Here is a 27040-nt window from a genome sequence, read left to right as displayed (position 1 = left end):
AACCGAGAGTCTCTCCACTGCAAGCTAAGGCCATTCCTGGTTTCTGACAGGCCCTAAGCAGCTGTAGCTTGCTATTTAAGAAGTTAGTGAGCTGAGCCGTTCTGTATAGTCACAGGAACTTCCATGGACCGATGTGGAAGCGGATGCTGCACGTTGTCATCCTTTGTTGTCCTGCATACATCTGACAGAGTTTTTCTTTGAAGCTGAAATACGCTAGTTTTGGTTTGGACTGTCTGTTCCTTGTCCACACGAAGAATTCAGTAGTGGTGCTATAAAATCGCTGGGATATTGGAATGATCAGTAATATCTAAGGCATAGTGCATGCGTGGAAGAGCCAAAGATCAAACTGTACCTACTGTGCAACAAAGAGCAGCAAGAAATTGTTCACACTAGAAGAGATTGAGTCAGATTTCACTGTCTTGTGTGCTCGAGTCAGTGTGAAGGCTCCAGAGGGGAGGCTGCAGTTTGCCACCTATTGGCTTTTCCCGGTATGCCTCCACGGCAGAAAATGGCTGAAATGAAGTTAGTCCTAACATAGAAAATTACTCATCGCATTTTAGCTTGGGGTGTGATTGCTGCGTGCACAGCAAGCACTGAGTGTGGCATTTCATCTCTTCTACTAAGTATCAAGAACAAATATAAATTCATGTTCTGTTGTTTTATCTGATTCTATCTAGATCGACCTACTCAGTCTGATTTTTTTTCAAGTATTCCCAAATGGGGAAGCGAAGGCACAGAGACTGCACTGAAGTCACACACGGAATAGATGGCAGACCTAGAAAGAGAGCACTGCTCCGCTTGCGTCCTGTCCTGTACATGAAACTTCACAGCAGGTATCTGTGGAAATCCGCTCTGAAGCAGATATCCCCAGTGAGAAACAACTGCAGAGCCTCAACGCTGTCTGGCTGGAGTGAGGATTTTTTTCACGGAACTGACTCATCAGCAGCAAACACTGGAAATAAATGCTCAGGAAAAAGGTCCCTCCAGGAAAAAACAGGGTATAGAAAAGCAACCTATTTTTAATACATGACATAATACCTATTGTGGAAGCCACACAGCACAATTTACTGATGCACAGTGAAACCAAATCTAGATCAATGGTGCAGTGTGGGTACAACAGCAGTAAAAAGCGAGCTGTCACATGGTAGAGAACACAGGGGCACGGAAAGTGCTGACTGTCATGAGCATTCATCATTAAACAATGCTCCTGTACATCTGTTTCTGCGTCGTGGGTTTCCCGGCTTGGATGCTCGGAATTAAGCATTTCTTCCAGCACCGCCTTGAGGTAGGCCGTGAGCCTGGAGAAACCGAGTGTTGTAGAGCGTTCGCTTTATTTGCCAGCCTGTGGCAAATTGCAAGGGCGGGCTTGACCCCGGCGGGAGGCAGGATGTGCTGAGTATGAATTGCTTGTTGTCAAGGCTACAAGAGGGAAACTGCAGCCTTCCCAGTCTGCCCACAGCCCTTCAGCTGAGCCTGGAAGGGCTTTCTGCTGCCCAGGCCAGCAGAGGCTTCACAGCAGTTCTGTCCGTGGGAGCTTGACGTCCTCTGGCTGAGCCAACACCAGTGACGGTGAAGAGGGCCTCACCCAGGGTCACTCTCAAGATCTGAATCTTCCTTCTCCGCATTCCTGTGCTTGGTCCGGCGGGGTTGGTGCAGGCAGTCTCTGGTAGCACTCCCGAGTGTCTTCTAAGGCAGTAAGCTGATGATGGCTCCACGAGGCATAAGCTTCTGCCAACACTATATATGACTCTATGAATTGCTTTGTGTCAATACTGAGGTTTAAAAGTTAGCAAAATAAGGATTATTTCTTCCCCATGTTTTCCAAAGCAGTATGTACTCTAGTGAGTTCTGAAACAATTAGCTTTTTTTTTACCAATAAAGCCTTATGTGACACAATGTATTTGGGCATTGCTTACAAGTACAGTTTTGCATGGCATATGCTGAAGCACGTCCCGCATTTAAAAGTCTAGTGACTAGATTTGTCGATGGATGGAGGATTGCAGAGCTGAGATAGCTGCTTTTAGGTGGGAGTGGCCAGCTGCTTCACTTCAGGAGTGAATTATATTTATTCTTTCTGTGTTAAATCTGCGTAGAGCCGTGGTGCACACTGTATATATCATGTCTACACCTATTGTGTACATTCAACACATGGGAGCCTGCATTTTTATGATCCAGAAGTTACGTGCCCTAACTACTGAATCCAAATTGTAGCATTTCTTTAAAGTATTGAAAATCAGGCTCTCATAGTCCTGGGGAAAAAAGCTAAGTATTGGCAAAAGATCTGAATTTTCCAGCTGAAATTTACCGTGTGCAGTTGTTAAACCAGCCTTCCTTTAATGTATACAGCTGTGCCCAGATGGGGTTGCTTTCTTTCCAGCAGCTTCCCGAGCCGTTTACTCAAGGTTTTTGTTTTTTCCCCTCATTACTTATAGTGCCTTTAGCCTTATGGTAAAGAAGAGGCGGTTGCAGTTTCAGAGCTTTGCATTCCTCGCTGAGCTGTGCCTGTGTTTGCATGCAAAGCCATCGCCTCCCCTCCAACTATTTTAATCATTTCAGAAAGGGTGGGTCATCAGGCATTTGGCAGCGGGCTCCTTTTATATAGCTGAGGTGGAGTCAGCCAATGACCTGCAAGCCTGGAAAATTTTGCAGGGCAGTTTCACTGGCCGGCTTTGCAGAGCTGTGCCATTTGAATTTCAGCACAGACATCCACACACTGTGCTCTCCATTTCTGGCGTGTCTCCCAGCGCAGAGTTTAGCTGAGGCTCGGGTTTAGTTTTCCCTCCTCTCTCTCCCTGCAGTGACAGCTTCTCCAGGCTCTGCTAGCCAGGACTCCCAAGCGATCATGGAGGATACTACTCTGCAAATTATCGAACCACCAACTGCTTCTGATGCCTCAGAAGAGCAAGTGCCTGAAGAACCCATCAAATCAGACCAGATCAATGGTGTGATGGTGCTGACCCTTCTGGACAAGATCATTGGAGCAGTGGATCAGATCCAGCTGACCCAAACACAGCTGGAGGAGAGACAGCAAGAGATGGATAGCGCAGTGACCAGCATCCAAGGAGAATTAACCAAGCTGACAAAGGCACACACCACCACCAGCAACACCGTGAACAAGATGCTGGAAAAAGTGCGCAAGGTGAGCGTCAACGTGAAAACCGTTCGGCAGAACCTGGAAAAGCAAGCTGGGCAGATAAAGAAGCTAGAGGCCAACGAAGCGGAGCTCCTGAAACGCAGAAACTTCAAAGTCATGATCTACCAGGTAAGGAGCTATTTCACGACTTCTTAATGTCCTGTTAGTGGGTGTTTTCTTTGCTAAGGGTTCTGCCACACTGCATGGTCAGTCCGTTACTCTCCCAAACTCCCCTGACTGTCTGGCAGTCCAAACTGAGGCGGGTCCGAAGTAGCTCTCTCATTCATGAGTTAACATTGTCTATGTGTTCTAAGACAAGGTTTGATAGAGTTGCTACATTTAACAGGAAGGTAGTGAGAACGGCCCTAAGCACTCATTGCGATGGACCAGAAGTATCAAAATAACCTCATTTTACTGCTTTGCTAAAAAAAGAACAAGAATGCACTCGGTTCTGGAAGGGGGTATTGTAAATCCATCTGCCAACGTCTTTTCTACTGAGAGGCAACATATGTATTGCTACGTGGAGAGCGATAATATTTCAGATTTGTGACATGCATCTGATAACAACAAGAGACAGTAACCCCAGCATCGGGGTTAATCACACTGACTAGGACAGATAGAGACGTTAGAGAAAATACAGATCAGCTCCTTGAGCTCGTTAGTGCTCGGGTCTGCCTTTGCCGTTGCGCTTGTACAGATTTCCACGTTCTTTTTTCTGCAACCTGCGAGTCTTGAATCTTCTAGTTGTCTGGTTTCAATAACAGCTTTGGTTTGCTTGATGTTCAACCCCTGCACTAAGCGTTGGATTTTTCCTTTAATATTAAACAAGAAGAAAGAGAGGAATATGTTTCTGTCAGTTTTCCTGTCTGGAGTTAGTCTTCCTTATCAAAGCAAACTCTTATATTGGGCCATGGAAGAAAAGTGAGTGAAATAGTTAATGATTCAGTTAGAAGCCTCTGGGTTAATAATAGACAGCGTCAGGGACAAATAGAGAAGCATCTAGTGCTGATCACAGGAAGAGAGAGAAGAAAAACAGAAAAAAGGGGAAAACGCTTCTTACTACAGGGTTTGAAGGGAGAGCTGATCATAAGAGGCTCAGGAATCTAACAAGTACGGGGGCCTGTGTAACTCTCTGATTCAGAGCTTAAGCATTTGTAGTTTTATCATGCCTGAAAGGCTGAAATACTCGAGCCTATTCAGATCATACAGGCAGCCTAACCAGTTATATCTATATATTTATTACAAGCTCTTTGTATCAGGCTTTTGGGGGAGGATAGATCTATCCATGGAAAAATAAAATAGAACTCTAAATGTACTGCAGAAGCAACAAACATTGCAAAAGGAAAAGAGTGAAGGGAATTGTTTAAACATAACATTCCTTGTGGGTTACGGAAATAGGTAGGAAGTTGGCAAGCTTCTAGGTCCTTCGGAAGCATCCTAAACATCGTGAGAGTGTCATTTTGTGAGCTGTTCGTTTGGGTTTGCTGTTGCTTATGAATATTGAGTAGCGTTTCTCTTTGAATATGAAAAAGCAATCCTGCTTCTAAAGGAAATCAGGGGCAATGCTCTTGCTGGTGTAATGAGGACAGAGCAGCTTCTGAGCGAATCAGTTGACAGGGGACTACGGCAGGGATTTGGTGAATCATGAAGATACTAGGGAAAAAAAAGAATGATTTGTAATTCGGAACAATTTCCCAGCATGGAATTTAGTGTGATTTGACTGTGAGGCCACAGAGCACAAGTGAGAAATTCTCCAGGTTTGCTTCATGTGAAATGGAGCCTTCTGCGCCCTCGTGGAAATCCTCGCGCTCCTGCAGGAAGCCTGAGCGGACCTTGCCACAAAGGGTAGGGACCCGGTTCCTAACAACTGTGCAAAAACATCACGTTACAATTTTGTGCCCCGATTTATTCATATGAATATTTTATCAGAGTCAGTAATTCTAGGCACATCAATGACAAGAGTGGTACTTTGTCTGGGATTATGCAAAACAGATAATGCTAACGCATTTAAATAATAAAACTCTGTACAGAAAGAAGTGATATTTTTGTGTGTACCTTGTGAAGGCATTTATCAAATCGAGGATGATGTTCAGCCGCTTTACTGATATTGAACAATGCTATTTGTTGCAAGAAGCCTTGTTGATTCCCACTGGACTACCCATTTACTAATATCCTTCTGTGTTTCAGCATTAATAATAATGAAATTTTTAAAAAATGCATCAAGAGTCTATAAAACCAAAACTTTATGATGGGCTCCACCCTGGGAGTTTAAATGAGGAAAATTCACTGTGTTTTCCTAACTGTGTCTATCATTAAAAAAAAAAAATTAAAAAATTACAAACCAACTCTTTTCTAATTCAGTGTTTCACTTCTCAAGACCCACCACCTATCAAAGTTTGTTAGATACTTTCTTGATAATGTAATTAATTCTGTGATGGTGAGCAACATTATTACTACTTTCTGACTCAGAAAAAGCTGCCTTTGGAAAGCTGTGATTAACTTTCCTGTGCAATTGCATTTTCAGTTGCTATGGCTAAAAATGCAAAGATTTATTAGTCTTTTCTTTTGGAGAACAAGAGATAAACTCACCTTGAGAGGCGTAAAATATTACATGAAACCAGCGGTGGCTATTTTCGAGCACGATAGCCGAGTAAAACAGTAGTCATGCTCTATAGGGATTTAATATTGCATGATTCTGTGGTATGAAGAAATAAAAGGAGGTAAAGATAAATCAGCTCTTTACCGGTCATAGATGTTTGATTATTCTCTCAGCGTTGAGTACTGAGTCTCCAGCAGTTACGGAGGGACTATTTCAGGAGTGCAAGTAAGACCTTTGGGCACCTTGGGAGAAGCGGTCAAACTACATGCGAGAGTTGTATTTTGCTAGCTGTTCGATTAGGAGGAAACGAAAACCAAACTTTATTCAGGAAAAGCTCAACCTGTGGAGGTGAGCCTAGAGCACATCTGCCTGTGTAGTTTCAAACTTTGGGGGAGAAAGTGCAGAGCTGAAAATCACTTCCACTGGGGCCGGCTAAGGGTGAGGCATTAAGCAGAATGTTTACGGGCCGTTACTCGCAGTCACGTATATACGTGCATGTGCTTTCTCACTTGCTCGCTCTCTCAAATACACTTTTATCTGATTTTGCCAGGAGCTGGTCTGATTTCTGCCGAGGTAAGAGGTTTTTTTTATCGACTTAATGTAGGGAATTAGATCGATTCTTGAGAATAAAATTTGAAAAAACCAACCCCCCTCCAAATTACCACATCTTTTTGTTCTGCAAACTTGCCTACCAAAAGCAAAGGTGACAGACTTTTGACAAGCTGCTGTGTAAACAGAAGTTCAGTACTCTTACCGTAAACAGGACTTGCCTTCCTAAAAAGTCTGATGTCAAATGACTACATGCACTTATTAGCAGCCCACGGGAACAGAGCTCCTCAGTGCTTCCTTTGTGCCGTCTGTCCTGGGCTCCTGTCTTTCAGAGAAACTAGGACACCAACAAATTTGGTTAGAGTGGTTGCTAATAAAAACAAATTAAAGTGACTTCGTCCCAAACCTCTGGGTTTTAGGACACAAGAATCTGGGGCTGGTTACTACAGTTCATGATTAAATAATGGATGTCCTATGCAAAAAGCTACTGCTCTAAAACCAGTCAGCGTGCCACATTCGTCTTAAGAACGGCACGTGTCAGCACTTACATAAGCACGGCGTTTTTCCTCCAAACATTTTTTGACAATTAAACTTATTCCTGCAAATGTCAAAGGCCTGATTTTCTTACAGCCAGACAAATGCTTGCAGCACTCGGCACACAAATTGAGTATTGAATTTCTAGAGTGTGCCGGTCCTTTATTTTGAGGCTCATGTGGGCGCCGAGCTCGAGGCAAGTCTGGCTCGTGATGCGCGGCATTGTTTGTTGGAAAGAGAGCGGCCTTTGTCAAAGGTGTGCGGAGGGGCTGCTCCCCACGCTGTCAGATTCGGGGCTCCCGCGGGGCTCCCCTGCTCTTCAGCCGACTCCGGCGGCCGCTCAGAGCCTCGTGAGACGTGGAGATTCTCTGGGAAGGGCCGGGCGGTTACGAGAGCGGGGTAGAACATGAATCTCAGCCGTACAATGTGTAGGGTAGGTAGGGCTGGACGAGGAAATATAAATAGCACAGCTTGGCTTTTGTGCCTTGAGTGGGCCTTATACGGACGAGAGCAGCAAGATCGTCGTTCGTGGGGAGGAGGGATGCATTTCAAACCCACGTGTTAACGCCACAGATTCGCAGGCCAGACCTGGACTACCTCGTTTTTAGGTCTGTGCTCCTCAAAAGAGAGTGTGGAAAAGAACATGAGCTCAGGGGTCTGATGAGAAGCACGGGGCAGGGAGCACAGGGCGTACAAACCCCTGTACTGCAGCCGCCGCACCCACTGCCCCTGGGCTGCAGCCTTTCTCCACTTCCTAAACAGTATGTCAGCTGCCCCGAGCCATGGTTTTGTTTCAAATTAATCATTCTGAAACAAAAACTTTAATGTCGCTAATGACAGCAGGGGGTTCGTGAGAGCCAGCGTGATCTGCAGTCCCAAAGAACAGCCTGTGTGGGTTACATGCCCTGGATTCAGTGGAGCTTGCCCAACTACAAGCCTTAAAGAATCAACAGAAATTTCAAATAAAATTTGAATGACAGTACTGGGGACAGGCATGGGCACTAGGCACCCATGTTACGCTTTTCCTGCAAGATTGCTTGGCTCCGTGTGCTTAGGAGCGCGCTGTGCTTGAACGTGAGTCCCTCTCTGGATCCGGAGCAGCACTGTGCGTAGCATCAGTTTTTCCCAGTGGTTCACTGCAGAGATTTGCATTGCAGCAGCCAGTGGTTTTTCTATTTATTTTCTTATACTTTAAAATAAAAGGCTGGTTTCGTTTTGCTGTGAATCCACTCAAAAGCCGCTCCCTTTGTAGCCACAACTGTTCTTGTCCCAGGTTCGGCAGAGAATTACTGTGAGCTTCTCGCTGGCGGGTTTGTGCATCAGCAACCTGTCAAATCCCAAGAAACGCCTCACCCAGTGACAGTTCTGGTGTGGTCGATGGGGACAGGATATTCCTCTGGTGCTGGATTTGCTTTCGCTTTATTTTATTCTGTTCTTAAATGAAATACGAAAGAGAATTAATCATGAAGCCTTTGTTAAATACCACAAAAAATCGGAACCATACAAACTGATACTCATTAATTAAGAGTTAAGATCCTTTGTCTTTGTTGCTGGAATACAGGGGTCTTAGCCCAGAAAGCTATTGTTTCTTCCCTTCTGTTCTCCTGCTTTTGGTCACAGAAGTAGCAAAATTAGAGGTGAAAAAATGCCATCCCAGGGGAAGGAGAGAAATATCGTTCAACTCAGTTCCTTTGGGCTGCAGTGCTGGATTCAGCCGCATGTTCTCCATCCATCGTAAGGGGCACCATGTTAACGTCCTGATGTGCAAAGAATCCTTCATATTCTCTGCACATTACTGAATTATAAGAGTCTCAAGATAACAATTCACAGGAGACTGAGTCTCAAAAAAATTTCAGGATGTTAATAGCTCTCACTTCTAGGATTTTTCTTAGTGCAGATTATCGGTCTTTCTACCAAAAGACAGCTATGGAGCATGGATTTCTCTGTTGCAGCCTGGCATCAACTGCATTAATATTTCATTGCTCAGGTATTATTTACAAGCAGTTAGTGCCAGGACTGTTTGCTTTGCTGAAATCCTTTCAGCATTGTAGTTACATACTGAGCTGTGCTGCAATAAGTTGTCTCAGAGCAAAGGGCCAGAGGCTGCTCAGCCACTTGGCATAGGGTTAGATGGGACGATTAAATGCTCAGGAAAATAAAACCAAAGGTAATATTCCTTCTGATCACATATTCCTCTCTCAGGCTGCTCTTGTGCCTGTCAGCAGTGGATCTAAGCATCCATCATGACGTCTGTGTGATGCCAGTGGGGTCACTGCACACGGGAGCATAATGAAGTGCAGAATTTGCCGGCCGTGCTCACTGGGCTAGGTGACTGGAGTGCTCTAGTTTCCAGTGAGATTGTGGCTCATTTTCCCATTCTTAAGCTAGATATGAGCCGTCAGCAAAAACAAATTAACCCATCATGGACACACAGCAGGAAAAACTCTCTAAGGCTGGACGTAACCAAGTTTGCAGGTCTGGGATTAGAAACCAAAGAATTCAAGAAGCCAGTCAGTGCTCAGACCGTGCCTCTCTCTGGAAAGACACAGTCCCGTGAGTCTCCAGTGTACCCTGGGTGGGAATTTGACCGGTAGACGGTAAAAGCTGCGCAGTGTTGTAGGTGCTGCGGAACGCTGGAAGGGTGTGAGCATCGTGGGAGAAGTGGTACTCCTGCGTATTACCGCCACTTCCCCCATTTTATGTGAATGCGAACGCTCTGTAGCTGGCATGCGTCCCTCTGCGTCCTTCAGCGTCGCTCACAAGGCAGGCACTGAGCCTGCCGTGGGTGACTCACCGCGCGCTGTCACCCCGTCCCAGCTCCAGACAAGGCACACAGCTTCTGCCGGGCTGGCAGGCGGGAGGAGTGAGCGACCGCGCTCAGTCTAACACAGCCATTTTTCCAAAGAACGTACTGCTTGACCTAGGCACAGACTTGGTGAAACTGGGGGCTGTTCCTGCGTCTTCGCTGAAGCGGCTTCTTGCTACACTACCCAGAAGCGTCATGTGCTGTCCCTATCTAAGTAATGAGTAGAGGACTATGCAGTCTCAACTCTCTGATGTACTGCGATGCGTCTGTGACCCACGTAAAGCATGGCAAAGACTCGTAAGCTTTTCGGCCACATGCTTAGCCCTCTTTTATCCTGTTTGGGATAATGTTGTCCTCTTGATTCCGCAAGATCTTCTACAGCTTACAAAGTACCTGAAGAATTGTGGGTCCACTGTCCAGCTGCAAGATAAGACAAAGACCAGAAACAAAGATGCTCAGTGTCCATGAGGGAAAATCAAATATTTAGAATAAAAAGTCTCAGGATGTTTAGTCTATAGCTTTATGTGAGAATGCAAATATCAGTATCAGCACAGATCTATCTGCAAATCATCTGTAATGCAAGCTCCATCTTTACTGGTTTGCTGTTCAGAAACAGCTCTGGAGTTATTAATCAGTTGAGACAGGTTTTTCCGGGAGGAGCAGTTCTGAGAGTAAAGCCAGTTGTACAAACAGACTGATAATAGGATCAAAACTTTTTTCTGCTGTCAGAGGGGGGAAAAAAAAAAAAGCCTTTTCACTCTGCAATCTATTTACTTCTGTTTCCTACAGCTCTGCCTTTCTTCTGACTCACTGTTAGGCAAAAGCACTTTTCCAAACACAGCCTCCTCCTCTCTCCGCACCATTCCTCCCTTGCTTTTCACCATCAGGTTTGAACTAGCTCCAGTGCCTGCACCATGCTGCTCATTCCCACCAGCTAATGAAGAAGATAACAGCCTTTTAGGACATAGCTTCCAGGACACAGAGTAACTAGACGCGCCTGATAGAAAAAAGTGCCAAGAAGATTGCACAATACACAAAATTACAGAGGGTAGAAGGACTTCTGCTCGTCAGGGAGATACTACTTGAGAACGAACTAGCTCATCCCTTTAACATTTACCTAATCCCAAACTATTTTGTTTTTCCCCTTCATATTTTGGATCTTTTCCTTTGTCTCAGCAGTATTCTTCAGTGAGTTATTACTGCAGGATTCAGTAGTCTTCTCTCTAAGGACTCAAGGCTTGTCTTTTTATGGACCTCTTGGCACCATTGGAAATAAAATCTGTCCAGCCTTTGGAACATAAGAGTTGAGGCTGTGCCTGATTTTGCGGTGAGCATGTTTGCTCTGTCACTGGGTATAGACGTCTGGAAGCTGCTGGGTATTGTCCAGCGTCGGTTTAGGGTATGGTCAGTACAATACCAGCGGATGGAGTTCGGGAATCACACCCGGCTGTTTCAATCTCTCCAGCTTGTGTATTTGAATTAATAAACATAGGGGTTTAAAATCACTATCTTTTCATAATCTCACACATACAAGCAAACTCTGCTTTCAGCTACACCACAGAAATCGGAGCTATGTCCAGAACAGCTGACATCAAATCACTCTCTGATGGTCACACAACAGTGTGAAAAGAGAGCAGAATCTGGCCCTATGGCAGTGTTTGGTGTAAACGTGCCTGAAACCATGGAAGGGATTCTGCATCTCCTACAACCTGCTGTAAATTGGAGCAGGACACTCTTCCTTCTAATAAATCTTTGCTGACTGTCTTTTCTGTCAAATTTTGCTACCTGGCTTCTCCCTTTCCCAAAACATACCCCTGTGCCTTTTCTCTCTGCCTGTTCTCATGCTAATCCGGATTACTCTGTTGGCGATGTTCCTGATCAGATTCCCAGCGGGGACAGGTAAGTTTTTTCCATTGTGCTTCCTTTCCGCCGGCCATTGAAACACAGTTTTCCTCGTCTTAGCCCGAGAAGATCCAGAGTGTGCGCTTTGAGTCTTCGCCAGGGACTGCCCTCTGAGCCGTCTCCAGGAACGGTTCCCTCTGCCCGCGCTGCGGAAAGTGCCATGGCCCAAATCAGCAGAAGACGTGCGAGGAGGCAGCATTTAGGGCCTCAGCAGGAGTACCCCCTGAAGATCGCTTTGAGCCTCTTCTGACACCCTGAAAGCTGCTGATCCCAGAGCCTTTGCCTCTCCGCCCGCTTGTGGCTGCTGCAAGCCTTCAGACCTGCAAGGCTGATCTTTCAGTTGGCAGAAATGCCTCCGCTTGTTGACTAATCTGCTTGCTGCTTGCTGCATGCTGCTGCCCTAGTTATAATGGATGGTGAGGAGCTGCGATTTTCTCTCAGGCACTATGGGACTCGTTGTGCGCTACCTCTGCGATCTGGGCAGGAGGAATTGCTGTATGGCTTGCACAAAGGGCTAGCAGCCAGGAGCAGTTGGCTCTGCTGGCGTCTGCTGTGACTGGGCAAATCCTACCTGTTTTCTGAGCCTCAGTTTCTCCCTCTGAAATACAGACCTGATAATACCTACCTCCTCAGGCTTCTTGTCAGGTTTAGTTTATAAGCGTTTGTGAAATGGTTTGAAGTTGTTGTTTTAAATAGATAAAAGGCAGGCAGAGAGCACAAATTGTGTGACGTAAAACTACAGTTGCCTCAGGTGGGCACTGCAGCGTCCGTTTCGGTGCGGCGGCAGCCCCCCCGCGCTGTTCACTGGGAGCGAGGCTTCTGCACACAGACTGGACCCGGTGGTGACTGTAACTGCCGTTCATCTAACACTTATTTCACGCCACAAGGGCTGCTGGTAACAGCATAGTGCCCTGTTAGCCTTCCTCTTATGGTGTGGCTACTGGAGAAAATACCCGAAGCTGCCTGCCCTTTGGGGGGGTCACCCGGTGGGGCGAGCAGCGGTGTCCGGTGGGAACGGCCACGTCAGTCGGTGGCCAGGACTGCCCTGGGAGCCAGGCGAAGGTGAACTCAGCCCGGGAATCGGGGTCTCTGGGGGAAGCTGCCAGGGGAACCGTCTGCTTTTCAAGGAGAGTGACAAGATTTTTAAAAAAGGCAGGTTTTTGTGATGTAGCAAGAGAGTCTGATAGCAATTACAATCTCCACAGAAGTCTGCTCCAACAAGGCACTGGAGAAGAAAGCACAGCCCTCCCCTTCTCTGTGCAGGGCACCGTTACATCCCTGAGCTCTGCTAGGCTGTGGGTGCTTATCAGGTGTGGTGTTGTTACTGAGGAATAACTGAATCCTCCTTCCCGTGACACTGATGGAAGGTCAGCACAGAAAAGCGTCCTCTAAGGACTGGCAGAGCAAAGCAGCTATCGTGGCAACGGGAGAGCAGAACTTTTCCTTCTCTGGCAGGGCTCGATCTGACCTGGAAGGCTGTCTTCTGCCCAGATGCTTTTAATCCTCCCTCAGCCTCCCCCCAGGCCAGGGCTTGGCTGACCTGCCCTGGGTGGGCAGAGGAAGGGCTGGCGTGGCGCAGGAGGTGCAGCAAGCTCCGGCTCACCCAGCAGCAGCCGGGATCAGCTCTTTTTGGTCATAGCAGAGCCCGGGGACGTGAGCTGGTCATGTTCTGCATGTTATGGCTGCATGTCAACCAAACTCAACTGTTTGTGCTGTTGCAATTGTGTAAAAATAACTGAATGAAATTAATTGCAGATGTGATTAGCATGCGCGTGTGAAAAATCTTCCATTAAACCTTCAAACTGGAGATTGGAGTGGCTGGGAGTTCTGGGACTCTGTTTTTTACACGCTGACATAAGATAAAAGCCTCTTCAAGAGCAATCCAGGAGCCCTTCTCGCATTTTGGGAATGTTCCCCAGATTTGCTGGTGATTCCGCAGTGCTTGAAGAGCTCTGCTAGGCTGGGAATGCAGCTCAGCTTTGTGTCTCATTGGCCTTTTATATGACAGGGGAAATGTTTACATGTGTTGTAGCAACCAGGCGGTGTGTACATGACCATACCGGGCGCCTGGGTGACTCACTGCAAGGGAACTCAGGCTTGAAAACAATGTCAGATAAAAAAGCCCACTTAGTGGAGCAAGGCAGAGGCTGGTCCGCCCGGCAGATCTAACAGCTCTGAACTGTTTGAAGTAGGAGGAATACAGAGCAGCCCAGCACCCGTCGGCCGGCAGCCAGCTGCCTTCGACGCTGGGTACGGGCACCGGGGCCCCTCCGGGTGCCCGCAAGGTCTGCAGGCCATCGGGCTGCCAGTCCCATCGGCTCTGCCAGTCCCATGGGCTCTGCCAGCGGGAGGGAGCTTCCCAAAGTAAACCGCTGCCCCCGGGGAGGTCTGTGCCGCAGGGACAGCACAGCTCTACGCGTCGGATTGTGAAATGGGCTGGGGGGGCCGCACGCTGCAAACGGGTAAAAGAAAAACAGGACTTGAATCAGAGCTGAACCTTTGTGTGAAGCACATCAGAGGGCAGCGAGCTCAGGCCCAGCACGCACGCAGACGCTGCCTGTCCTTCTGCTGAGCGTAGCTCTGCTTTGTGCACAGAGCAGGAAGATTTTTCTTCTGCTGGTATAAAAATCTTGAGAAATCTTGTTTACCCGCTGTCTTTGTGCCAGCTGGATTCAAGTTGTCTTAGAGAACAGAGCGGGTTTGCATCTCCTGACTGGGAGCCAGGGTTTGAACACCCCAACAGGCAGGGATGCCAAGACCCAGGATTTTGGACTCTCCCACTTCAAGGGTCAGTTTTTTCCCAGTAAAAATAGAGTAGTTGGAATGCCTGGTGCTAAAAATGTGGCTCATCTGGATGAGTCATGAGTGAAATAAAGTGCACAGGCTACAGTGCCTTGCCCGGAGCAGGGATTTGTGTAGCAGCCACCCGTAGTCCCGGGATGGTTCTTGATTGTTCCAGCGAGGTCCCATTGTCCTCCACCGCAGGCAGACGTGGCTGTGTCTGTAGGCACGTTCTGCCCGCGCCGGGCAGCTCCCCTTCTCCACAGGAGAAACACCTCTCAAGCAGGGAGGAGGAGACCCGCGGTGGCATTTGGGCAGTGCCTGGGTGCGGGTGGGGAGCTACATGCGAGGGATGCTCAGCAGCAATGTACTTGTCCCCATTAAGACGTGCCAGAGCTGTTGGTCGTTCTCGCACCAGCTGTCCTGTGCAGAAGCCAGAGCCCGCTAAACCAGCAGGAATGCTCCCTAGATGCAGGTGGGCTTTGAGTCGGGAAAGTGACCCACGGCGCACAGCGCTGAAAATCCACCAGCTGTCCTCCAGCTGGTTATCTACGGCTCGGGTAAGCAATCAGATTGAAGAAGAGTCAGGGGAAAAAAATGCAGGAATTATACCAGGCATAGGAAAGAGGGACGCACTATCTGGGGCCCTCGGCCGGCCTGACAGCCCTGCAGCGGGCACGCTATCCTGTCACCCTGGCCCTGCAGGAAAGGGGCCGGGTGAAGGTTGCAAAGGGTTTCCCAAGCGCAGCTGGAGAAAAGCTCTCGGGAACAGTCTCGAGGGGGGAGGCTGGGATTGGAGGCATCCTTACTTATGGCAATAGCTGTGCTCCCTCTTCGCCTCCGTGTTTGAGCAACGAGGGTGCCTCCTGAAAGAGGCGTGAGCAGAGTCCCAAGTCCGTGAGCGCTGCTGGGCTGGGGCTCGGGCAGCTGCCTGCGGGGACGGTGCGTGGGACAGCAGAAGTGTGGGTCTGTACATGAGTGCAGTCTGTGGGAGTTAGGATCAAACAGCCGGGCCGTTGCTGTTTTTGGGGTGAAGTGGCAGGGATTAGAGACCCGCACTGTCACCCTGACAGGGGTTGCTCCAGCTGTCCCACGGACCGGGAGCTGCTGCTGGCCGCGTCTTCGCAGTTGTGAGGAAAGAGTTGCAGGATGCTGCCGAGGTCCGATGGGTGTGTTGCTGGTGCAGCCCATTCAGCCACATCAGAAAATTCAGTCAGAAGGTGGATTTGCCGGTGTAACACGAGGAAAGGCGGTTATTTATGTGGCAGACATGGAGTTTTTGAGGTGGTGTTTCTTTCTGCAGACACATGTTCTGGAGCTAACGGGCTGATAAGTATCTGAGTTTGCAGGATATGGCCTGTTTCCAGTGACAGCGTGCCAGGCGAGAGGGGGATGCCTTTGTTCTGGCTCATTGTGTTGACTCGGAGGGAAGGAAGTGGCTGGAGTTCCTGATGTTCTCGGCTGGCGGGGCAGGGTCCCCAGGAGTCTCTGGGATTGCTCCAGCAGGTGTTGTTGTGGAGAACAGGATCCCTGCCTTCCCAGTGATGTGCATTTGTTCTGGACTGACCTGACCCTCTGGAGAGCATGTGTATTGTTTTCTCCTGAAGTGGCTAATCAAATGAAGAAAACACGTTGTCCACTTCACCTTAATCTCCAGAAAGTATTTGGGACCTGAGCTGTGATCCGGAGGGTGAAGAGCTTTGCCCAGTGCAGCTCTCTGCTCTGAATAAAACCCAGAACGAAACCCCTGCTCTGGCAGACTCTGCATTTTGACCACGGACGCTGCAGCCCGAGTCGCCTTCACTGAGCCCAGTGCTCCGCAGAGCTGACTTTTCACTGTTCACAAAGTTTTCCCCAGATGCCCTCATGTTTCCAGAACTTCAGCTTGCCCAAGGAACAGTGCTGTCCTGGGCTTGGGGAAGAACGACAAAGCAGCTAAAGGTATCTGAATTTCACCCAGGCGAAGCTGCGCTGGAGTCAATGCATTCAATAAGCTTATGTCAGTTCTCAAGTGGTGTAAGGGAAGGAAGAGCTGGGGACAGCGTAGCTGGCTGAGCCAAGCAGCCCCGTGTCTGCAGAGGGACCGTCCTGTCCTGCCACCAACTGCGGGCTCAGGCCGGAGCAGCAGCGTGGCGGTGACCTTGGTCAGCCGGAGCAGCAGCGTGTCGGTGCGGTGGTGGGAGAGCGCTCAGGGCGCGGGCGTGCAAACACGCCGTCCCTTCCAGCGCTGCGCAAGGGATCGGGACGTCCTCTGCTGCGGCAGCACCAGAGAAACCTGCGCAGAAGCATGGCCGGAGTCGGCGCGGCTCAGCGGGGCCGGGCCTCAGCGGCTGTTTCGGCGGTTTGACCATCACGAGAGTCCTGGCTCTTGACATCTGCGTAGCTCGTTAGCTCATGGCTGCGTTGGTGCAGTGGCTACTGCCGTGCAAGTGTGAAACGCAGAGCGTGCAACCTTGCATGGGAGACGCCACGGCAAATTCACCCTCCCGGGACAGAGGGCAGCTCCGCTCCCGGCATCCCCAATCCGGGGGAAGGCGAGTTGCTGCCGGCATTTGCCACGCACTTCAAGCACTCGGGGTACCCCGCGGTCTGTCCCTTGATTTCACTGGCCCCTGCTCCTGCCAGTGTTGGACTGGGATCCCCCGTCCTTGCTCTGTTCAGCTCCTGTGTGCCCCGGGGCTGGGAATGGCTCCCGGCCATCCTGCTGCCCAGGCTTTTCTCCAAACCTCAGCCCAGCATCTCCGCTCTCGGCGTGCCCGTTCCACACGCTGCCTTTCGGCTGCTGCTGGCTTTCTGACAGCGCTCGTCTTGGCAGCTCCACACCTTTCCCACCCAGCTCCGTAGATTAAAACCACTCAGGCAATAAATTTCTGAGCCGTGGGCTGCAGCCCTGCAGCTGTGACGCTTCGTACAGTGATGGGCTATTTCCAGCCTGTCCTGGGAACAGAGAGGTGATTCATTGCAGCAGGGACGCACGCTATGTGCTGCTCAGATGAAAACCAATCCCACTCCAGACCTGTGCCCCTCTCCCGGGCACATGCTTGTCCTCTGCCACCAGGATCAGGAACTTGGCTGACCCGGGAGAGCGGAGAAGCTGAATGAATTCACCCCCTGTCCCGAGTAGAGACAGCGTAACCTTGCAGACCTAGCTGTGCGAGTCGGGGCCGCCGTCTCTGCCGTCTTCAGATACGGGCTCGGACAAATTCCCTAACTTATTCCCCAGTGGAGAAATGGGAAAAACAGGGCTGCCTGCTGCATCCCAAGAGATGTCCCAGCCCCACATCTGGATCCTGCAGGCCTTGGGAAAGTCTGAGCGCAGCCCGGGGTCGGCCAGGCCAGCATGTGCACGCCGGGCGGCGTGGCCGGACTCCCGGCTCCGAACTGTGCTGCCATCTGCAGCCCAGCACCACGCTGTGCCTGGGGCCACCGCGGGCCGGATCCTGGCCAGGCCGGAGACCTGGGGGTGGCCAATGGTCTTACCAAGAGAAGACCACCCAGTGGGAAGGAAGCTGAAACGCCGTGGGCTGGGGGGGGACGGGAAGGGCTCTGGGCAGGCGCTGGGGAGCAAAGGGGCACCGCATCGCTCCGGTGGGTTCCCTGCGCCTCTCCACGGCAGGATGCAGGCAGGGGCTTTCCGGGGGCCAGGAGCAGGGGGCGTGCGATGGCCAGGTCCTGGGATGAAGATGAAACTGGAGGGGACGGGACTGTGACAGGGGCCCAGGAGGAAGGGAGAAGTCTCCAGTTTCAGTGCTGGCCTGCCTCTCACGGATGGGTTTGGAACCAGCTGGTATACCTGAGCTTAAATACAGCAGAGTCCTAAGCTGCTGCGGGTAGGGCAGACCCTCGTTACAGTAATTTATGAGGCGCGCTAAGGGAGGATGAGCCCAGGCCTGACGCCGCCTGGGTCTGTTTAGCCATGAGCCAGAGCTGTGGTTCTGCTCTGCGGCGCTGCTGGGCAGGGGGGGCTGGCTCCCGAGGCTGGGGCGGCTGGCTGGCTGTGTCTCACTGGCTCCGCTCTGTGTCTTGCAGGATGAAGTGAAGCTCCCGTCTAAACTGAGCATCAGCAAGTCTCTAAAGGAGGGTGAAAAGTTGGAGAAGGAAGGCGAGGGCGAGGAGGTGCCTGTGGGTGAGGACCATGCAGAGGAGGACCACATCCAGCTCTCCTCGGATGAAGAGGTGGAGATTGAAGAGATCATCGAAGAGTCACGGGCAGAGCGCATCAAAAGGAGCGGCATGAAAAGAGTGGATGACTTTAAGAAGGCATTCTCAAAGGAGAAGATGGAGAAGACTAAGCTAAAGACCAAGGAAAACCTGGAGAAGACCCGCCACAACTTGGAGAAGACCCGCCACAACCTGGAGAAAAGGATGAACAAACTGGGCACCAAGATTGTGACTAACGAAAGGAGAGAGAAGATGAAGACCTCTCGGGACAAGCTGAGGAAGTCTTTCACCCCTGACCACACCATCTACGCCAGGTCCAAGACAGCCGTCTACAAAGTGCCACCCTTCACTTTCCATGTCAAGAAGATAAGAGAGGGCGAGGTGGAAGTGAAAGCCACGGAGCTGGTGGAGGTTGGTGGAGAGGAGGGAGAAAACTCGGATCTGCTGCGTGGGGAGAGCCCCGAGATGCACACGCTGCTGGAGATCACGGAGGAGTCCGACGCGGTACTGGTGGACAAGAGTGACAGCGAGTAGGACAGGCTGCAGCGCGGAAGGGTTGTGGACGACGGCTGAACACGTAATCATTCACATTTCGAGATCTCTCTCTGCCCTGGTGCCCCAGGGGAAGTGTACACAATGCATCTTTACTACCCTGCAGAGCCGACGCCAATCCCCTGCCTGCTTGGACAAGGTGTATTTTATATTTTAGTTTTAGCACACAGAAACGTTAGGAACACGGGACTGTTTTTCTTACACTGTTAAATCACCCTTGGAGACCATTCCTGCCGCAGGCTGCGTGAGAGCCTTCTAGCACGAGACCTGAAGACGGGCTTTGAGCGACGGGGACCCGGCCCAGCTGGAGAGTGCTAAAACCAAGATAACGGCTGTACACCTGGAAAGCTCAAGCGTCCTCCATAAGCAAAGACCTGGTGTCAAGAAAGCTTCCTGCCAAGCAGCCCGCCGGCCCACGCCACCCCGGCTGCCTCTGCCAGGCTGCACGGCCATCCCCGCAGGCAGGAAGACTCCCAGCACCCAAGCTGGCCGCCCCTTTGCGGGAGCAGAGGAACTGTGATGCACCCAGCGTGCGGGAGGGAAGAGCTGAGCAAGTCCTGTCGATGGGCAGAGTTACGGGTGAAGCTGAGCCAGCCGCGTGGCATGCAGGCGGGTCTGCTCCTCTCTGCCCTCCCGAGGACTGGATTACGTGGCAGTGCCTAGGATGGCTTTGCCACAAAGCCGTCCTGCTGCCGGGACTGCCGCGGGTGCCTGTGTGCACATCACACAGCCGGGGCCTGCTGCTCCTCCCCGCTGCGCTGGGGCCGTCGCTGTGACAGCCCCGGGGCCGCGGCAGGAGCAGCACGGGCGCACGCTCGCTCCCCTGCCTGGGTTACAGATCCGGCTGCCAGATGCCCAGCGGCCGTGGGCGAGCGGGAGCACCGCGGAGGTGGGGTGCTGGGTCTGGTCCCTCCACATCCGCAGGGGTGGCGGCAGCAGGCAGCGAGGTACACGCTGGCTGCCCAGGGAGAGGGGACGTGCCGGCAGCGGTGCCGGAGCAGCCACCACCGGCTGCGACTTCTCTCCAGATGGGATATGGGGTGTGCTGATGCCACCTGAGGCTCTTGACTGTCAGAGAGCGGCCTTGACACCGGTCCAGCACCGGACCTCGAGTATTTCTGAGCATCTGCTTCCTCCAGGGGTCTCGGCGCGGCTCAGGCTCGTGCCCGCGTCCTGCGCTTTCCTCCCCGCTTCCCGCTTTCTGCAGCTTCACTCCCCGTCCCCTGCAGCAAGGCAGCGCTAGGATAGCACACTGCAGCTTGAGGGCACTGCCCCGGCTCAGCCCGGGGCCACCACGCTCCGGCTCTCGTGTAGGCAGCCACCGCCACAGCACGACCCGGCCCTGCAGGAGCAGGCAGCGAGGCAGGAGGCCGCACGCCTTGGCTGCTTCGCCTGGGGAGCTGCGGATGCGCCCAGGGAGGCTGATCCCGGCAGGCAGGCACGGGAGGGACCCAGTCGTGCTCATCCCAGTCTGCTTGCTGGGCTCAGCCCTTCCCGGTGAGCGCAGTCGCTTTCCTCCCCAGCCCGCTCCCCCCAGGCAGCAGGGAGGGCTGCTGTTGCTAACATAACCGAATATATAAACTTGCTTTTCCTCTAAGAATTATTTTCCTTCTTATTATCTAGTGCATCCAGCCTGTCCCCGGCCCAGGGTCCCGTCCCGGTGCCGGCACTGCCGGGGCCTGCATCGGCGCCCGGGAGATGCCTGCCCAGGGCAGCGCTGCCGCAGCCGCCCTCCCCGGAGAAGGCTGCACCGGTGCCAGTCCCGGGCGGGCCGGGGGGCGGCTGCGGGCGGCCCCGAGGCTCCCGCTCGGGCAGGGGGCTCTGCCTCCCCGCTCGGGGACGCGAGGCACGGGCTCTCGGCTGCCCGCAGCTCTGCCCCGCTGCCCGCGGGTCCTGCCCGGCCTCCCGCCCGCGGGGCGGGCAGGTCGGCGGTCCCCAGCCCGGCGTGGGCCCCCGGCCCGCGGGTCACCGCGCCCCGCAGAGCCTCTCGCGGGCCCACGGGCGGGTTTCACGCCGCTGCTGCTTCTCGCAGAGCAGCGGGGTCGGGGCAGCCGGCGCCGAGGGCAGGAGGGCCGGGGCAGCGGGAGCCCGGGCGAGCCCCCGACCGTTCCCGCGGCTGCGTCCCGGCGAGCAGCGCAACCAATAAAGTCTCTTTTCTAAACCACCCGCGTGCTGCCTGTTCGTGGCGCCGGCCGGGCCGCGGGGACCAGCGGGGTGGCCGGGGCGTCGGGGAGACACACCCCCGGGGGGGGAAAACGGGACGGGACCGGGGCCCGCTGCCCCACGCGGGGTCGCTGCCGGGCCCCGGGCGCGGAGCGCAGGGCTCTCCCGCGGCGCCGCTGCTCCTTTAAGAGGCGGTGACGGCGGCCGCGGGCCGCGCGCTGACGTCAGGGCGCTGCCCGGAACTCAGCTGGGTTTCCCGCACGGCCGTTCCCGGCAGCCGCCGCCCCCCCGCCGCGCCGCCCCGCGCCGCCCCCTCCCCAGCGCCGCCCCGCGGCGGGAGGCGGCGCCGTCCGGGAAGAGCCGGCACGGGGCAGCCCCCCCCGCACCGCTGCCAGCCGTGACGAGACGCGGGGCGGCCGCGCTGATTGGCCGTCAGGGCCCGTCCCTCGCGGGGGCAGCGGGAACGCCGCGCCGCCATTGGCCGCGCTCGGCGTGACGCGGGGTGGGCGGGGCCGGGCGGGCAGCAGGTTTCTCGTCACTCGGGCAGGGTCCGGGCGCGATCGTCGCCGGCACCGGGAGCCGCCGCCCCGCCCCGCCCGGGACCGCCGGTGAGCGCGGGAGGGGGCCGGGGACCACGCCTCAGGGGTGCCGGGGGACTCGGCCAGGGCCGCCGGGTGCCCGGGCCCGTTGGTGCTGGGCCCCGGGGGCTGGTTGGCACCGGGGAGCCGGGTGTCGGGGCCCCGGGTGCGCAGGCCCGGCGCTGGGTGCCCACCGGCGCTGGGTGCCGGTGTGCTTTCCGCCCCCTCCCCGCCCCGGAGCTGGCGTGGGGCTGGGCGCTGCCGCGGGGCCGGGGCTGCCACCTCGGTGGGGCTGAGCCGTGCGGGGGGGGGGCGGTGGAGCGGCCCGGGGGCGGGGTGGGCACGGCTGCTGCCGCCGGGGAGGGGGGGGGGCCGTTCCCGCAGCGCCTCCGGCCTGTCGGGTGTCTGCGGGGCCGGGGGGCGCAGCCCCCAGCCGCACGCAGGGGGCCTTTCGCGGGAGCCTCCCCCGTCGGCTCGGGGCCTGTCCCTGCTGCCGGGGCCGGCGCCGCGGACAGCCGGTGGTTTCGCTTTTGCTGGGAGGCGGCAGCTCGCTCCCGCTGCGGCCTGGCCCGGCGGTGGGGCCCAGCCTGGCACCGCCGTGAGCGAGCGCCCAGCAGCAGGTGAGGGCAGCACCCCTTGCTCCTGGGGAGTCGTCATTAGGGAGCTGCTAATTAACCTAATCCTCTGGTCTTACAGCAAATGGGATTTCTTTCCTTCCCGCAGTTCCCAGCAGGCGCAGAGCGAGTCCTTGCTGGGCAGGGGCAGCTCCCCAGAAGCTGGTGAGACTCTGAGCTCTCGCGGCGCTGGTGTCATCGTGCGCTGCACGCGGGGGTCCCCGCTCCCCCAGCACCGGTGCAGAGCTGGATCTGTCGGTGAAGTGTGCTTACACCGCACAAACCCCCACAGAGGGTTCAAAGCCTGAATGGGCTTCTTGGAGGGGGAAAAGCGTCCAGAGCGGCAGGGCCAGAGGAGCTGCTGCCTGCTCTGGTTTCAGTGAGGCTGGATGGTGGGCTCTCACACGGTCCGTGTGCTTTGGGGGGTTTAACTGCAGGATGGCCCTTGGGCCACGAACTCGAGATTGCCTGAGCAAGGGTTTAGGACATGTTGGTGCAGCCTGTCCCAGTGGTGAAATGTTCATGCTGATGAAATGACTTGTGATCAAGACTGAAAGCCTAACCGAGGGTCCTGCACCTGGGCGGACCCAGGCTTGAAGAGCTGACTGACGTCTCTAGTAGAGCTGTGAGCTTGGGGCTGCAGCTTTACCCGCCCCTTGAACAGAACTGCTTGGCAACGTCTTGCCTGGGGCCTTCTGCCTGGACCAGGCTTTGGTTTGATAACCGTCCTTGCCGGCGATGATAGGTGCAACGCAGAGCAGCCAAGGAGTGGGAGCAGAGCTCTTGGGTTGTGCATCTGGGGTGAATACGAGCTGTGTGGCCGAGTGGCCTGAGTGCTCTGCGGGGGCTGACAGCTCTGCCCACTGCTCCTGCCTGCTGCCAGCCTCCGCTCTGCCTGTCAGCTTCCCGCCGCTCAGCACAACGCTGAGCGTGACTCAAGGTGTGCGTGACTCTTGTTCCACGGGCTGCGTGTGCGCACCCGTGTGTGCCTGTTGGAGGGGTGCAGCCGGAGGACCGGCAGTGCGGGGAGCAGGGGTGGTGTCCCAGGTGGGGAGGGTGGGACAGGAGAAGGCCCCTTCTGCATCTGCAGGGTGCTGGCCCTGCCTGCGTGTGTGCATGTCGGGGCAGTTGACCCCGTTTCCACCCTGAAGGCGATCGCTGTCCCCATCGCTCCCCGGTGCAGCCTCTTCTGCTGTTTCCCGTGGATCTGTCAGAGCTGCTGGAGCAGCAGTGGCAGGGGACAGGAGGGGTGTGCGGCTGGGCATCCTCTGCCCCGGGGGGGTGGTGACAGCGTTACTTGCAGCTCCTGGGATGGACCCTGGAGAGCTGCTGAGCTGCCATGAGGAACAGCCAGCTGTGGCCCGTGGGTTGATCAGGGAACTCGGTGCTGTGGCTGCGAGGTTGCCCAGAGCCTCCCTCTGCCCTGCGCTGTCGCCCTCTTCTCCTTTTGCAAATCTCTGCATCTCTTGCTTGGTTTTTCCACCTCCAGGGCTGGCTTTGAAAACACTCCAGAGGAGCGGAGCCAAGTTTTCCTAATAGCCTTTTCAAAACTTGCTCTTGTGTTTCCCTGGAGCAATTAGCTGCTTTGTTGTAGAAGAACAGTTTCTTATCAGCCTGTTGATGGTTGTGTGGAAGCAGGGGCAGCGAGGCACCTGGTGTCAGTGCAGCCGTTTGTTGGAAAACCACGGCTCCCCTGAAGCGTTGTTGATGGCATCTGTCACGAGTCTGTGATGCTCCCACCAGTGATAACTCTGTTAATGAGATCTATGCAATGTTATCGGTAACTGAGCTTCCTCCTGCTCGTGGCACTGCAGGGGACGAGGAGTGCCACAGTCCTTTCAAGGCCCCCTCCGGTCATTCCCCCCGTACACATTGCCCCGGGGGTCGTTGCTGCTGCTTCTGGGGCGTAGGCAAGGGCTGTTCTCAGGTGCATCCCAGAAACGGGAAAGCAAATGGAAGGCAGTTGCAGGACTGCTTCCAGGGCAGCAGCCCTGTTTTGAATAAGGCTGTTGGAGTGTGCAGAGCTCTGCTGAGCTGCCAGTGACGCCGCACAGCTCGGGCCTGGCTCTCGTGCTCTGCCCTTGCAGGGGAGCTAAAGAAAGACGAACTTTAGCTCTTGAGCTACTTTTAGGAGCTTCGCTCTGAGCTCTGGACAGCGTGTTTACCCCTGGGCTTGCATCATGCTGTGCTTGGCCCTGGCTGCATTGGTTGCTGCCTGGCTCCGTTCCAGAGACGGGAGGAGAGGCTAACCGCAGAGACGAGCAAGCCCAGCGGAATCAGAAAGGTTCAACCCTCAGATCTTTAAACCCAGTCAAGGGAGGCTTCCCGGTGGCGGGGCTGGCTGGGGAGAGGCTCCTGCGTGGGGTGTTGGGGCTGATGACATCAGAGCTTCCCTAGCGCTGGTGACTGTGACAGTAAGGAGCACCACAGGGACCCTTTCCCTCCGGGACAGTCGGTCCTTCAGGCTGCCTGGCTGCATTCTGTTGATGCTGCAGGAGCTGGAGCTCGGTGTTGCGCTGAAGGAGGCAAGGTCTCCTCTCAGCCCGTCGGGAGGGAGAGGAGGCTTTCGGCTGCTTCCTGACTGCTTCCTGCTTCCTGCTCCCAGCCGGTCCTGCCCTCCTGCATCCTCCCCTGACTCTGTCTCAGGGCCCCCTCCCCGGGGCCACATGCCCTCCTGTCACCCGCTGCGGCAGAGCTGTCTCTGTTGGCATGAGCCCATGTTCTAGCAAAGCGCATCTCGAGGCTATTCCCAGCCCGCTGCTCTTGTGGTGGCACATGGAGGGTTTGCCAGGTCAGGCTCCGGTTGAGCTGGGGGCTGTAAAAATTCAGCGTGATCTGCTGCTTCTGCTGAGAGATCCCTTGAGTTGAGAACTGGATGCAGCAGAGCCCCTGGGGATGGTGAGCAGAGACCGTGTCCTGCCCTGGGCTGGCTGCAGGCACAGCTAGCAGGCAGCGGCCGTCCCTGCAGGCCGCTGCCCCGCTCCTGCGTGGGACGAGCCTGCCGTGGTTCTTCTGTACTGGTGCGTGTGGTCTGCAGTGACTTCCTTTGCTTCCTCAGCCGCTCGCCTTGCGAGGAGTTGTCTGTGGTGGGAAGAGGCAGAGCAGCTCGTGTTTCGCTGCGTGCTAGTTCTGTTTTTCAGGGATCGGTACGACGGTGTGCGGTGCTGGGGCCCTGGCAGGGCGCCGACTTCCTGCGGCCGCGGAGCATGCGCTGCGGTGGGGAGGATCTCACGCTTGAGCGGGAGCCCGGGCTGCCACGGTGGCTCATCCTGCAGCTATTTGTGGCAGTGAGAAGTGGCTGATTCCTGTCCAAACGCCACTGCCGCGCGGCAGCCTGGGGGCTTTGCTTTTGGCCTTTTGGTGCTCTGCAGAATGGGGCTCCAGTACTGCCCTGAAATACCCAGGTTGTGGCTTTCTTGTGGAAGATCTGCTTGGATCAAGGGTCCAGTGAAGTGGCATCTGATTCAGCTCCTGCAGCCTGATAGGGGAAAGTCCGTCCACGAGCTGCTCCGCACCGGTGCTGCGGGGGGCTGCCTGGGAAGCCAGCTCCCCTGCGACGGTGATACTGCAGCAGCGGCCCAGCAGCACCGGTCCTCGGCTCAGGGCTGGGGACACTGCTGTGGCAGGAGATGGGCTGGGGCAGCGGCTGCCATTTCTGGACATGCTGGTGAAGCACCCCCCGTGTGCAGGGGTGCCGTCGCGGTGGTGCAATAGGAAATGAGGTGGCTGAGCTCACCGGCAGGCAGGGGACTCTGGTGGCTTGTAGGTTTTCAGCTGTTGCCTGGCCCATGTATTTGTTGGGTTTTTTCCCCCCAGAAGCAGCATGGTTCATGCTGTAGTAAGAGCCTCCAGTACCAAGTTAAAAGGGCTGTGAGTGCACCACAGCTGCCCGTGTAGAGGGAGTGCTCCACGTGCTGCTGCAGCCAGACAAATGGCCAGCAAAGAGCTGAAACCACTGCAAAATGGGGGCTTTGATGTGATGCCCAGTATGCAGCCATGAACTGTGGCTAACGGCCCAGCCTTCTTGGTCTGCAGTTGCAGAAAGCAAAAGTTCTGGGGCCACAAAGGCCCTGTCACATCAAGCCAGGTCTTACTCCGAGGCTGAAGGAGCGTCTGTTGTTTACAGGCGCCTGCATGGGACAGGGTCTCTCTCCTCCTCCCTTTCACTTATTGCTCCATTGAAAACAGGCTTGGTTCACGTGGTCTTCTCTGAGGGTTGCACCAGAGCGTTGTTGTTCAAGGTTAATGTCCTGTGGATGTTGCTCCTGTCTTTGGGGCTATTTCATGCTGTGAAGTTCTAAAAACCTCTCTAACTCCATGTCAGGTGCCAGTGTCTGTCTTCTCCCTGTGTCTCAGTCCACAACAGGATGTTCCCCTTTCTCTCCTTTTACAAAAAGCATCCGGAAAAATGGGGAAAGTGTCACGTGCAGCGAAGATCAGAAGAGCACGACATACAGTGCTGCTGAAAGCGTCAGGTGGCAGTGATCTGATACGTGGGCCCAGCCTGGAGAAGCTGCTATTGAAGCCCAGCTCCCCGTGCTGTGCAGCCCCTCCTGGACGAGCGGGGGCTCGGGGCACGGGAGCTGTGGGTGGGCAGCTGCGGGCAGTGGCAGGGTGCCCGTGGTCGTTACTTGTACTGCTGGAAATCTGCACAAGCATCCAGTTCCG

At 54.4% G+C, this 27040-nt stretch overlaps 2 protein-coding genes across 2 annotated transcripts in view; both read left to right on the top strand.

Moving 5' to 3' along the window:
• The first annotated feature begins 2713 nt into the window (after positions 1 to 2713).
• Positions 2714 to 21181, top strand: CAVIN1 (caveolae associated protein 1). The gene is made up of 2 exons (XM_050911726.1): positions 2714 to 3262; positions 18334 to 21181. The coding sequence occupies exons 1-2, from the start codon at positions 2843 to 2845 to the stop codon at positions 18997 to 18999; spliced, it is 1086 nt and encodes a 361-aa protein (XP_050767683.1). The 5' UTR covers positions 2714 to 2842; the 3' UTR covers positions 19000 to 21181.
• Positions 21182 to 26780: 5599 nt separating this feature from the next.
• The window catches only part of GHDC (GH3 domain containing), a 3278-nt gene continuing 3018 nt past the window's right edge, over positions 26781 to 27040 (top strand). The window contains 1 exon segment of the mRNA XM_050912087.1: positions 26781 to 26865. Within this exon segment, the coding sequence (XP_050768044.1) occupies positions 26781 to 26865 (85 nt within the window).

This window comes from Gymnogyps californianus, chromosome 28 (assembly GCF_018139145.2).
Source record: "Gymnogyps californianus isolate 813 chromosome 28, ASM1813914v2, whole genome shotgun sequence".
Classification (NCBI taxonomy): domain Eukaryota; kingdom Metazoa; phylum Chordata; class Aves; order Accipitriformes; family Cathartidae; genus Gymnogyps; species Gymnogyps californianus.
The sequence above is the reverse complement of the archived record's forward strand: the minus strand, read 5'-3'. Positions and strand labels throughout refer to the sequence as shown.